The sequence below is a fragment of the Hypanus sabinus genome, chromosome 2 (genome assembly GCF_030144855.1).
Source record: "Hypanus sabinus isolate sHypSab1 chromosome 2, sHypSab1.hap1, whole genome shotgun sequence".
NCBI classification, from domain to species: Eukaryota; Metazoa; Chordata; class Chondrichthyes; order Myliobatiformes; family Dasyatidae; genus Hypanus; species Hypanus sabinus.
In genome coordinates this window covers 91512489-91525887 of record NC_082707.1, presented here as the reverse complement: position 1 = coordinate 91525887, position 13399 = coordinate 91512489, and the positions used below count along the sequence as shown (strand labels likewise).

The window sequence follows — 13399 nt, the reverse complement described above, 5'->3', positions numbered from 1 at the left end:
ATTTAGCAGGGTACAGCATCTGTTGTATCTCACAGTCATACTGAATGGAAGCAAGCTCTTCAGCACAACAGATCCACACTGACCAAGATTCCTGTCTAAGCTAGTCCTAGTTTGCATAGCGCAGCCTCAGAAGGTCAAGGGGCTCACGTCCCTCTAAAACTTTCCCATCTATGTACCTGTCCAAGTGTTTTTTAATGTACCTGCCTCAACCACTTCCTCAAGCAACTCATTCCATATACTGGACCACCCTCTGGGTGAAAAAGTTGCCCCTTGAATTTATACTAAATCTCTCGCATTTCACTTCCAATCTATGCTCTCCAGTTCTTGATTCCCCAACCCTGAGAAAAAAAATTTGTGTACATTGACACTACCTTTGCCCCTCTTGATTTTAAACACTGCTATAAGATCACCCCTCATTCTCTAAGATTCAATAAAAAAAACTCCCAATGTGCTCAACCTCTCTCCATAACTCATTCCTTAAAGTTGTGGCAACCACCTCTTAAATCTCCTCTGCACTCTCCAGTCTAAATCACGTCTTTCCTAAAGCAGCATGACCAAAACTGAACACAATATTCTAAATACAGCCTCACCAAAGTTTCAAACAACTGCAACATAATATCCTGACTCCTGTACTCTGTGCCCCGAATGATGATGATCAGAATACCAAAAGCCTTCTTCACTGTCCTGTCTACCTGCAATGCCACTTTGTGTTTCTCTTGTACTTCTAAATCCTTATGTATCATCAAAGAGAACTGAGCCCAGTAATTTAAATATAATTTCTCTACTTGTGAATTCTAGTCTTCACAAAATATATCCTATAAGATTTGTGGCAAAACACACAAAATGCTGGGGGAGCTCAGCAGGTTAGGCAACATCTATGGAAATAATTACAGAAGTTGATGCTCCGGGCCGAGACCCTTCATCATCAGGACTGGAAAAAAAGATGAGAAGTCAGAGGGATAAGATTTGCGTTTTGTTTTAACCTAATATTAGGTAGCTCCAGTTTAAAGAGGTACAGAGCCATGGGTTTTTAATGACAAGTCCATCACTAGTAATCCATTAAGGAAGCTTGGAGTAAAAAGCTGCAGGTGCTGGACTTTCAAAATGTGAATGGAAACAGCCTGCTAAATCTACAGTTGAACTCCAGGTGGAGGACTCTTATCAAAAGTGAGAAACAAGTGTGGTAAATTGCAGAGTGGTAAAAATCCTGCAGAAGGGGAACAATGCAGAATCAAAGCAATTGAATCATTGGCTTTGATCTATTGAAGCTAATTGGGCCTGAGAGAAGAAGTATGCTGATATAGTTAGATACACTAGGACAAGCTGGGGCATGTGTAGATCATAAACACCTGTTTAAACCGTTCAACCAAAGTCTACAATGGCAGCTGAATGGCATGACTAACTTTGTGTTTAACTTTGGATACACAGTGGCAATTCTGTCTCTGCCCTCTGAAAAGCCAGTTGAACACATAGCTGGGGACAGATTTGTGGAAACTGAAGAGAGAATAGGCATATGGAGTCATCCAGCAGTGAAACTACACTGCCTGTCAAATCCCACTTCATTGTAATATCCTATTCTATCCTCCCTTTTCCTGCCCAAACTCCATTTTATTCTCAAAACACAAGAGACTGCAGATGCCAGAATCTGAAGCAAAGAGCGAGCTGTTGGAGGAACTCAGCAGGTCAGTCAGCATCTGTGGAAGGAAACGGACAATTGGTGTTTTGCATCCGGACACTTCATCTCGGCTCTCCCTCAACCCTTTTATTTCTGACAGTTAGGAGACTTGATGATTGATTGTCCATTTTCCTCTACAGATGCTGCTCGATATGCTGAGCTGTTTGTACCCAATTTTAATGCCCCACATTTCCATAAACTTCCCCATATCCCACCACTCACCCACACACAAGGGGCAATTTACAGAGGCCAGTTAACCTCCTGACCTGTACATCTTTGGGATGTGGTATAAAATCCACATGGTCACAAGGAGAATGTGCAAACTCAGCACAGACAGGGCCAGAGGTCCGGATTAAACCCAGGTCTCTGGAGGGGTGAGGTTTCTCACTGTATCACTGTTCCACCTTAAAAACAAAAACAATTGCAGGGCTATGGGGAAAAAGATGAGGAATGGAACCAACTGGATAAACCTCTGGAAGAGCAGGTACAGCTGACCGAACGGTTGATACCTGTGTTGCACAATTCCACAACACTGGAATTGAGCAAACTAAAAGTGAATCCAGGCAAAATATTTCCAGACAACAGAAGAAGGAGTGCCCTGTCCCAGAAGGCACGGAAAGCAAAACCAATTGTGGTTTAAATGGGAGAAGCAGAGAAGAACTAGGCATTTAAGAGAGATGGGAGGAAACGGGTTTTAGAAAGCTTTGTTTTCCTGAGTGAGACGGTGAAGTCTTGTTTGCTGCCTCAGTTTGGGCCTGGCAGCTGTGCCAAGAGCTCCCCTGCTCTGCATAGTCAGGTTACATCCATTTATCCTCTGAAAGATGATCTGCCAACACCCTGCAGGTGTGAGCGACAACTATTCACCGGCGTGGAATTACAAGCCAGAATCCAGACGAAATTTATTTTTAAACACAGTGCTCAGGTGCAGCAAGGAATCAAGCTGGTTTACATTATAGATAATGTAAAAAATATAGAATATGTATGTATTAAACTCCGGTTTCCCCAAGAAAGGAGTCCTGGGCAAGGGTGGGGTGAGGGGTAAAGAGGATCCAAGAAGTAGCAGGAGGTGGCCATTTGACACCATCCCCACCCAGTCTTATTCAATAAGAATGTGGCCGTTCTTCTACCTCTGCATCACTTTCCTATATAAACTCCAACTCTCGATAAACAAATCTCCATCTTGTGACAGAGCATCCAGAGATTTCTTGGAGAGAAAGTGTTCCTGATGATACACCAACTGTGCATGAAGGTATTTCTTTGCCTGAATGGCCAGCCCCTTACTCTGAAACTATAACTACTGGTTCTAGATACAATATCCATGAACCTATCCCATCAAACCCAGTTTGAATTCTTCTCTCAGTTCTTTAAACTGCCAGAATAATGACCGAGTCAATCTCCTCAAAGAAACTCCCCTCCCTTACAGTCCAAAGAATTAACGTTGTGGATCTTCATTACATTCCTAGCACTGCATGTATAGCTTAGGCAGGAAGATCTGACCTGTTTGCAATGTTCCTGGTGTGGTCTTGTTGAGACCCAGTAATTGCAGTACAACATCTCTATTAAGAACACGATAAAGCAGAAATACTAGCAGGTCTCCTCAAGCCTGTTCCACTATTCAGTCTGATAATGACTGATGATTACTGAGAAACAAGAGCTTCTACAGATGCTGAAGTCTTGAGCAACAAAATTCGAGAGGAACTTGGCAGGTCTTGATGAAGGGTCTTGGCCTGAAACGTTGACTGTTCATTTTCCTCCATAGATTCTGCCTGACCTGCTGGGTTCCTGCATCAATTTGTGTGTGTTAATCATGGCTGACCTACTCCAGGCCTCTTCTCTGGCAGTTCCCCACAACCCATTATTCCAAAATGCTTTTACTTCCTCTTTAAGCATCTTTGGTGATTTAGTCTTCACAACATTCCAAAAGAAAGAATTCCAAAGAAGCCCTATATAGCATTTGAACCTTGTCCCCTTGCTCAAGCCTCTCCCACTGCTGGAAACAACTCAAAATCTACTCCTTCATCCATTCTGTGTTGCAATAAGCACACATCATATTCTTCTAAATTCCAAAGAATCCATATTTATTTCTCTATGTATTCTTACTCATATTATCCTTGGATTCAAATCCTGTTTTTAGAGGTCAGATCAACATAAACAAAATCACTAAGCATCACCTTTCAGGATATCTCCCTGTTAGGATGGGGCCTATTCCCTGCCCCACAGTGTAGTCTATTTAAAGTGTCTATACATCCTCTCGGCCTTAGGACTGTGGAAATTTCAGCTGTTAACCATGCTTTCGGATTATTGTGAGCAATTCTGGGCCCTGTCTCTGAGAAAGAATATGCTGGCCATGGAAAGTGTCCAGAGGAGGTAGGTTCACAAAAATGATCCTTGGAATGAGAGGCTTAACATATGAGAAGCATTTTAAGTCTTCCAGATTGTGGTCAATGGAGTTCAGAAAGATGGGAGGTGGAGTGGAAATTGCACTGAAGCCTACTGGATACTGAAAGGCCTGGATAGTGGGAACATGGAGAGGCTGCTTCCAATGGTAAGAGAGTCTAGGATCTGAGGGGATTGCCTCAGAATGAAGGAACAGCCTTTTAAAGCTGAGGTGAAAGAAATCTTTTCAGCCAGATCGGATGAACATGTGGAATTTGTTGCCATAGTGCACCGTGGAGACAAGTCTCTGGGTGTATTTAAGGCAGACGATTAAGGGTTGCAGGGCAAAGGCAGTAGAATGGGATTTAGGAAAAATCAGACATGACTGAATGGTGGGGGAGATACCACTGTCTGAATGGTCTAATTCTGTTCCTATATCTTCTAGTATTATGGTCTTGCCCCTAGACTATAGTCTCTCAATATTACGGAGAAAAACAAACCTAGATGTCACGTATTTGACACTGAGTCTTGAATCCAAGGCCTTCCTTCAGTACACAGTGTTACAACACAGCAAAAGGCCAACCATCGATGTTAACTATTTACATTACAAGCGACTCTTCTGACCCTTTTTAATACCATCCACGCTTTCGTCATGTTTCTAGAAATTAAACCCATTGCTTCATGGAAAAGGATTTGAAGTGTGTCTCCTCATCTCTCCTTTTACACCCAGTGGAAGGGAAGGAAAGGATTTCATTAATACCCTTGAGCTCCATAAGTAAAATCCAATTTCAAGCAGTTTGTGATGGAAGAGCAGAATCCAGCTGATCAAGTTGAATGGTCCTAAAAGATCAATAAAGCAATGATCAATAATACTGAGCGTGACAGCTGCACAGAGTCACATGGGCAGTGGTGAGTATCATCGCTGTACTGAGTGTGGAACCCTGCTCTACTCATCCCTATGAAGTGCCTGTCAGCAGAAAGCTGAGAGCAAATTCACCATTAACCCCTCACTTGAACTTTGTGAAATGTTACACGTTCAACTGGCGCGGTCAAATGCAGAGAGACAGAGAAACCCGATGCTGAATGTCACATCGGTCGCTGGCTGTCTCCAGAGCAAACTGGCGCAGTTATGACAGGGGGCCGGCAGAGCTTAGCATTGTAACCTTGACTCAGGGAATCCAAGAAAATCAGAGGGGAATTCTTAATTGTCTTTTTGTTATTGTGTTTACTGGCATGATCACTACATATAAATCTAGATGTCTCTATGAGATTGCTTTATTATAGAACTTCTTTGCAATACATAGTCGGCTTTATTTCCAAAAGAAAACACTACACACGTATCATAGTCGTAGTGGAGAATCTTTCTGGATCATAATTTATACAGCAGCTACTGCCACACCAAATGGATTTGATTTTTCTTGTGCAGATTTGATGGGCCAAATACCTCTTCCTGTGCTATCATAACACTGCAATATTTACAGTACATAGAAGTGTATGTAAGTATGATTTCATGGAACTATGCGAGCATTCGCACAAGCACGCCTAGTAATGTGTACATAAGGTCATATGTGGTCGAATATGTGTGTGAGTTCACACGTGCTTGTGTGTATGTGTATTGTCATGCAGGTCTATGTGTATGCATGTGTGTGAGATCATGCATGCTTGCGTATGTCTAAGCACTAGTGATGGCAGTGAGCACACAGAAAACAAAGGGCATCGGCTTTAAAATGCTATTTTGCTCGTTTCACTGCCCATTGCCAGCTGCTATTCCCCAAATGCTCAGCTGTCTCGGTCTCCAACACTTGTCTCATACAGAAACCACATGGAATCCACAGTCAAACACTTCTGCAAGTCATCCATGTTCAATTGAGAAAAAAATAATCAATTTCACTTTCAAACCAAATGGTTCTGAAGCTGAGAGATTCATAGCAAGGTAGAAATCTACAGCACACTTCGGGCCCTTCGGCCCACAATGTTGTGTCAACCATGTAACCTACTCTAGAAGCTGCCTAGAATCTCTCTACTACATAGCCCTCTATTTTTCTAAGCTCCATGTACCTATCTAAGAAAATCTTAAAAGACCCTATTGTATCCGCTGTCACTGGCAGTGCATTGCACACACCCACCGCTCTCTGTGTGAACAAATACGTCTGACATCCCCTCTGTACATACTTCCAAGCATCTTAAAACTATACCCCCTTGTGTTAGCCATTTCAGCCCTGGGGAAAAAGCCTCTGGCCATCATTGCCTCTCATCTTCTTATACACCTTTATCAGATCTCCTCTCATCCTCCATCACTCCAAGGAGAAAAGTCCATGTTCTCTCAACCTATTCACATAAGGCATGCTCTCCAATCCAGGCAGTAAGAGATACCTCCCAAGTGATACCATCCAACCAATGTGCTCGTCTTCTGCTCGCGAAATGCCAGAGACACTGTTGTACACTGAGCCTGAAGTTCATAGGAAATTGTACATTCTTGATTGGAGTTGGAATTTATACCAGCGATAACTCCATTGAGTTTCCACCAAGGGCAGGATATCATTTGGCTTATCTGATGTTACTGACTGGTCCATTGTTTGATCTGGGTCACCTCATTCACTGGCAGAAGTGGATTTGCTTTGTCACCTGATGTACTAGGTGACAACGTGGCCCATGCCATGTTTGGTTCCTGCTTAAAACCTCCTATGTTCTTTCAAACTGGTGAAAACCAGGCAGCATTGCCACTGCATCTTGAGTGAATGCCTTGTCTTGGGCATCGATCAGAATCCATTTGTTGGTGGTGTTGAAGATGAGGTGGGGAGCAGTAAACCTGGAAATTTTCTTTGAAGCTATCCAGTGAGATGGAGGAGGGAATCAGAGCTGATTGGACTGGTAGATGTGGGTCACTAGCACTGTGTGTTGTTGCATCACAATGAATGACTTCTATCATCTATTTCTATCTTCCACCAAGACAAATGCTTCAGGTTCTAGTCCAGATATATGAAAGCAGAATATGGGTTAACACCACACTAGTATCTGAGGGAATGCTGCGTGATAGAGGAGCTCATTCAGCACACTACATGAAGCCCAATGATTGGGAAGAATAGCAAGGAAATTGGTCCATGTTGTAGCATGGGACCTTCTGAGTCTGCGCCTTGACATTCTGAGTCCGCGCTGTCCATCAAACACCATTTAAAACTAATCAGAATTTATTCTGCTGCATTCCTGTCAATTCCCGCTGGATTCCACTGCTCACCTACACACTGGAAGCAACCTGCAGTGGCCAATTAAGCTGCCAATCCACAAGTCTTTGGGAGCGTGTGAGAGAAGGCAAAGCAACTGGAGAAACCTGTGTAGTCACGGAAAGAAAGTGAAAACTTCGCACAGCCATTTCCTAGTTGAAACGGAGTCGCTAGAGTTCTCCCGCTACTATGTTATCCTCATCCTCTGCCATACCAATAACAGATGATCTGCTTGCTACCAAACTGCTGTATGTGGGAAATCTACATGTATAAATCGGGTGTCATGTCTCCTGTGTTACAAAGGATGTTGTACATTAGAAACATCTCTGGGATGTTCTGAGGTTGTCAATGACACTGATAGACATCTTCCCTTGCTCTGATGACCTTCACAAATCAGTAAACACCAATTAACCAGCAAAATAGTGATGCTATAATACAGATTTTCCAGACTACTGGATTATTACTCCTATTAATACACCAATGTACTTTTAATTCATTCATTTTAGATGTTACCCAGCAAATAAAGTAAACATTGTAGACAATCAGATGAGTTTAAGGTATGCTAATGAGTTTGGATAGTAAGAAATGGGGTAACAGTATGCTAACGAGTTTGGAGCGTAGGAAATGGGGGTGACAGTATGCTAATGAGAGTAGGAAATGGGGGCTCAGTAAGCTGAAAGCAAGTATGGGAAGAGGATCCCAGTGAATTTAAAGCGAGTTTCAAAGGAGCATATGAAAGGAGCTTGAGTGGGTTTAAAGGGAACGCAGGAAGCATCATCCCAGTAAGTTTAAAGGGAATGTGAGAGGAGCCCGGTGAATTTAAAAGAAGCATGGGAAGGGCCCTGATGAGTTTAAAGTAAGTGTATGTGTGTGTGTGTGGGGGGGGGGGGGGAGATGAATGGAAAGAACAGGATCCTGGTGAGTTTAAAGGCAGAAGGAATTCAGGAAACATAATTTCAGTGATTTTAAAAATAATTTTGAACGCGGCCCTGATAAGTTTTAAAAGAATTGGGGCGCTGAACTGGTGAGTTTAAAGGAACTGTGGTAAAGGGGGTCCACTGGTTTTAAAAGGACCGTGGTAATCGGGTCCCAATGAGATTCAAGGGAACACTGGAACTGGGGCCCTGGTGGGTTTAAAAGATATGCTGGATACAGAACCAGGTTTCAAACCATTGAATTTCCAGACAAGAGTATCAGATCTTCACTGTGATCCTAAGATGTTTTTACTGGATAAAAGGAAGAAAGTGATTGAGCTGAAGTGTGGATTCCACACTTACCTGAGAGACCTTCCGCACCACGTCTGTGCCGACACTGAGCCCCCGAACAAAGGAACGGGCGGCAATGAAGACGCGGGTTAGCCGTATCTTGAAGAAGCGAGGAACGTCGCCGAAGGGCCTCAGTGGCTCTGCGTGCTTCACCATACACTCCAGGTAGTCTTCACTGATTTGGTAGTGTGGGTTCTGGTGCTTGAACTGGCGCTCCATCAACCTTGACCAGAATTCATTCAGCACTTCCTCCAGGTTCATGTTGCCTCCCTTGTAGTAGCGGCGCAGGTCGTTGAACAGATCCTTGAAGATCTTGCTATTCTCAAAATAATGCAGTCCATACATGTGTGTGAACTTCCTGTGAAGGTTCTTTTCCGATTGGTCCAGCAGTTCTTGGAAATAATCTGAGGATGAGAAAACCAAAAGGTCATACGCCATACCCAAAATACAGAACGCCTGGACCCTGTTCTCCTCGGACCTGAATCCTGAACCAGTCTCCAGCAGCTCCACCCACTCATGCAGGATCCAGCTACTTCCTCATTCTCCAAGACACAAGTGTTTGTAGGTAAATCCTGCTATCATTTCCTATGCTCCTTTTACCTGTCTTGGTGCTCAGTTCCCATATTAGCAGTGGCTATTTCTGTGTTCCTTTTACACTCACCAAGACCCTGTCTTCTGTGCTCTCTTTGGAATTACTGAGACACTGTTCCCATACTTCTTTTGAACTCACCAAGGCACCATTTCCAAACTCATTTGAAACTCATTATCCTCATTTCCTTGCAGCAAAAGATTTCAGCCCATCGAATTCATGCTGGTCCATGGGGAATTCCATTCCTCTGCTTAATTCTACTTACATATTCTTTTTCAGACACCCATTAACTCTGCTTCATGCTGTTCTATGGGGAACCCCATTCCTCTGTTTAACTCCCATTACATACTCTTTTTAGATGCCCATTAACACCGCTCCAATTTTCTTACCACCTCCCTACACATGGAAGACATTGGTCGATTACCTTTGGCCTTTGAGATACAGGAAGAAACTAGTGCAGTGAGCTAATGTTTTGCATGCCTCTCACGTTTCCTTGCTCCATCCTTCAATACAGTACTGTGCGTCTTTATCCCCTTCCCTAATAACACCAGATGGCACATATATATGTGCAAACATAACGCAGACTCTGCAACGTCTTTTATAGATGGCTTGCTGAATCTGAGGGCAGTTTCCGATGAACAGTTAAAATTAGCTAGGCTATTCCCCGTCCTGGAAGTGAGAGAATGTTTTTCTTTACAAGGATGCATCCTTTTCGATGCAATTCACCCATCAAATACAACATCATTGGATGGGATTAAAGAGACCCAAGCTGAATTATTTTTTAACTTCCTGGAGAGCCGAGGATTACTTTCCAGTATCCAGGTGGAAAACTCCACCACACTATTTCTTGACACTACCCATTCCCTCAAGAATCTCTCTTGTAACAACTTGGACAATCTGGTGCCAAATTATCTTTGATTACTGCACGATGGGATGATATATTGCTTGGTTAACGCTGCAGCTTGTTGTAGGAGCGGAGCCACTCAAAGAATCATATAGAACAGAGTGGTTCTTTAGCCCTGTGCTTGTAAATGAGCTGCTTAATTTATCCACTATCCTGCTCTTTCCTTCAGTCTTGGTGTACATGCAATTCCCCTGGAAAAAGCTCCCAAAGACATCAAGCAATGCCAGAGATCCCCAGCAGCCTTATGTTATCTTCCTGAGGTTCATGTAAAGCTCAGGAACTGAGCAGAGCTCATTCATCTCAGACCATCAGAGACCCGGAGTTCATGTCTCTCCCTGGGATTGTATTGGTTTCCTTCTGGTTTTCTCCCATGTCCCAAAGACATGTGGGTTGGTAGAACAACTGATCATGGTAAATTGTTCCTAATAATTATATAAGTAAAAGGATTTAGGGGAATTAATGGGTAAAAATGTCAGTAAGTGCAACTGAGGTTAATGTTGCATAAATGGGCAGATGAGGTGCTCACTTTGTGGAGTGCCTTTGTTCCATCCACAGCAGTGACCACGAGCATCCTGTTGCCTGCCACTTGAATTCTCCATCCCACTCCCACTCCGACCTCTCTGCCTGGATCCTCCTGCTCTGAGGTCCAACACCAGCAGAGGGAACAACATCCAGGGATATTGCAGATTCTTACATAGCTTCATGAGTAGATACAGCGATGATATTTTCCCTGGATGGGGTGTCCAGAATCAGTAGTCACAGTCTTAGAATAGGAAATGAATCACTAAATGCAGACATGAGAAGGAATTTCTTCTAAAAGGGGGAGCTAATATTTGAAATTCTCTAATTGGGAGTTCCGTGGAGACTATGGCTGAGCGCATTCAAGGCAGCAATTGACAAAGTTTGGGATGTTCATTGACTATGACTAATCATGGTCTTCACCATGTTGTCCTTGGCAATTTTTTTTTACAGAATTGGTTTACCATTGCCACCTTCTGGGCAGTGACTTTACAAGACGGGTGACCCCAACCATTATCAATACCCTTCATAGACTATCTGCCTGGCATCAGTGGGGTTACATAACCATGTCTTGTGATATTAAAGGAATCAATAGACTTGGGGAAATGGCACGGAAGCAGGACATCAACTGCAATCTTCCCAAATGACAGAGGAAGAGTGCAGGGTCGAATGTTCCCTCCTGTTTCTGCTTCTGCTTCCAGATGTTTACCATCTCTGCTCTCTGATAGAAAGTTGAAGCAACAGTGGGAACATTTTGAATCTGTTTATTGCAGGCAAGGACAGCATTTAGTGTCTACCTCCCCCAACCCCTTTGAGAAGCCAGTGCTGAGCTTCCTTCCAGGAACGCTGCAGTGCCTCTGGTGACGTGCTGTTGTAGAGGGAGCTCTGGGACATACGGTGCCCATAAAAAGTATTCACCCCACTTGTAAGTTTTCATGTTTTATTGTTTTACAATATTGAATCACAGCAGATTTAATCTGGCTTTTTTCTTGACACTGATGAACAGAAAAAGACTCCTTTGTGTCAAAGTGAAAACAGATTTCTACAAAGTGATCTAAATTAATTACAAACATAAAACACAAAATAATTAATCTCATAAGTATTCACCCCAAAATCAATATTTAGTAGATGTACCTTTACCAGCAATTACAGCTTTTAGTCTGTGTGGATAGGTCTCTATCAGCTTTGCATACCTAGATATTGAAATTTTCCCCCATTCTTCTTTACAAAACTGTTCAAACTCTGTCAGATTGCATGGGGATTGTGAATGAACAGCCCTTTTCAAGTCCAGCCACAAATTCTCAGTTGGACTGAGGTCTGGAGTCTGACCTGGCTACTCCAGGACACTAACTTTGTGGTTCTTAAGCCATTCCTGTGTAGCTTTGGCTTTATGCTTGGGGTCATTGCCTTGCTGGAAAACAACTCTCCCAAGTCACAGTTCTCTTGCAAACTGCATCAGGTTTTCCTCCAGGATTTCCCAGTATTTTACGGCATTCATTTTACCCTCTACCTTCACAAGCCTTCCAGGGCCTGCCACAGTGAAGCATCCCCACAGCAAGATGCAGCCTCCACCATGCTTCACGATATGGATAGTCTGTTTTTGATGGTGCGATATTTGGCTTATGACAATCAAAGTACTTAGTCTGACGGCCAAAAAGCTCAATTTCAGTTTCATCAGAGAATATTCTTCCAGCTGACTTGTGTCTCCCACACCACCAGACGAACTCTAGCCAAGATTTCATGATTTTATCAATAGTGGCTTTCTCTTTGCCACTCTCCCATAAAGCCTTGACCAGTGAAGCACCCAGGCAACAGCTGTTATATGCACAGTCTCTCCCATCTCAGACACTGAAGCTTGCAACTCCTCCATAGTTGTCATAGGTCTCTTGGTGGTCTCTCTCACTAGTCCCTTTCTTGCATGGTCACTCAGTTTTTGAGGACAGATTGCGCAAGGCAGATTTACAACTGTGCCATATTCTTTCCATTTCTTGATGATTAACTTAACTGTACTTCATTGACTTGGAAATTTTATTGTATCTATATCGTTACTTGTGCTTTTCAATAACCTTTTCATGGAGTTGCTTGAAGGGTTCTTTTGTCTTCATGGTGTAGTTTTCGCCAGGATACTGACTCACCAGCAGATGAACCTTTCAGATACAGGTGTAGTTTTAGTACCATCAGTTGAAACACCAAGACTGCATACAGGTCTCCAAAACCAGATTTCCATTTAACTGATTATGTGACTTCTAAAACCAATTGGCTGCACCAGTGATGATTGGGGGTGGTGAATATTTGCAGACAATCATATTGTGTTTTACATTTGTAATTAATTTAGATCACTTTGTAGAGATCCATTTTCACTTTGACATAAAAGAGTTTTTTTTTGTTAATCAGTGTCAGAAAAAGCCCAATTAAACCCACCGTGTTTCAATGTTGTAAAACAACAAAACATGAAAACTTCCATGGGCGGGCAGGGGTGGGGGGGGGGGGGTGAATACTTTTCATAGGCACTGTAAATCCAGTGCTGATGAAAGACAGGACGATACCCTTTAGGTCAGCATTGCGCCTGACTGGGAGGGGAACCTGGAGGTCCCTACTGAATGATAGAAATTAGACACACACAAGAGGCTATAATTGGAAAAGTCCCAACACCCTGTGTTCTATAGACCAAGAAGGCGGAAGAGTTTGAATATAGGTTTTTTATTAGTCCAAAACCACTATAGTTTAACAAAGATATTGGGAGCTTACCTGACCTTGGTGTCAAGTTTGAATATGTACAGCAGAGGTAAATACCCTGTCTGTGATCAGAGACAGTCTCAATGCAAATAGCACATCTTCCACATGTCGGGT

At 43.0% G+C, this 13399-nt stretch overlaps 1 protein-coding gene across 1 annotated transcript in view; it reads right to left on the bottom strand.

Moving 5' to 3' along the window:
• The window catches only part of gpc1b (glypican 1b), a 201080-nt gene that overhangs the window by 61124 nt on the left and 126557 nt on the right, over positions 1-13399 (bottom strand). Inside the window, exon 3 of the mRNA XM_059950446.1 lies at positions 8550-8941. Coding sequence (XP_059806429.1) covers positions 8550-8941 — 392 coding nt within the window. The remainder of the gene's footprint in view (positions 1-8549; positions 8942-13399) is intronic.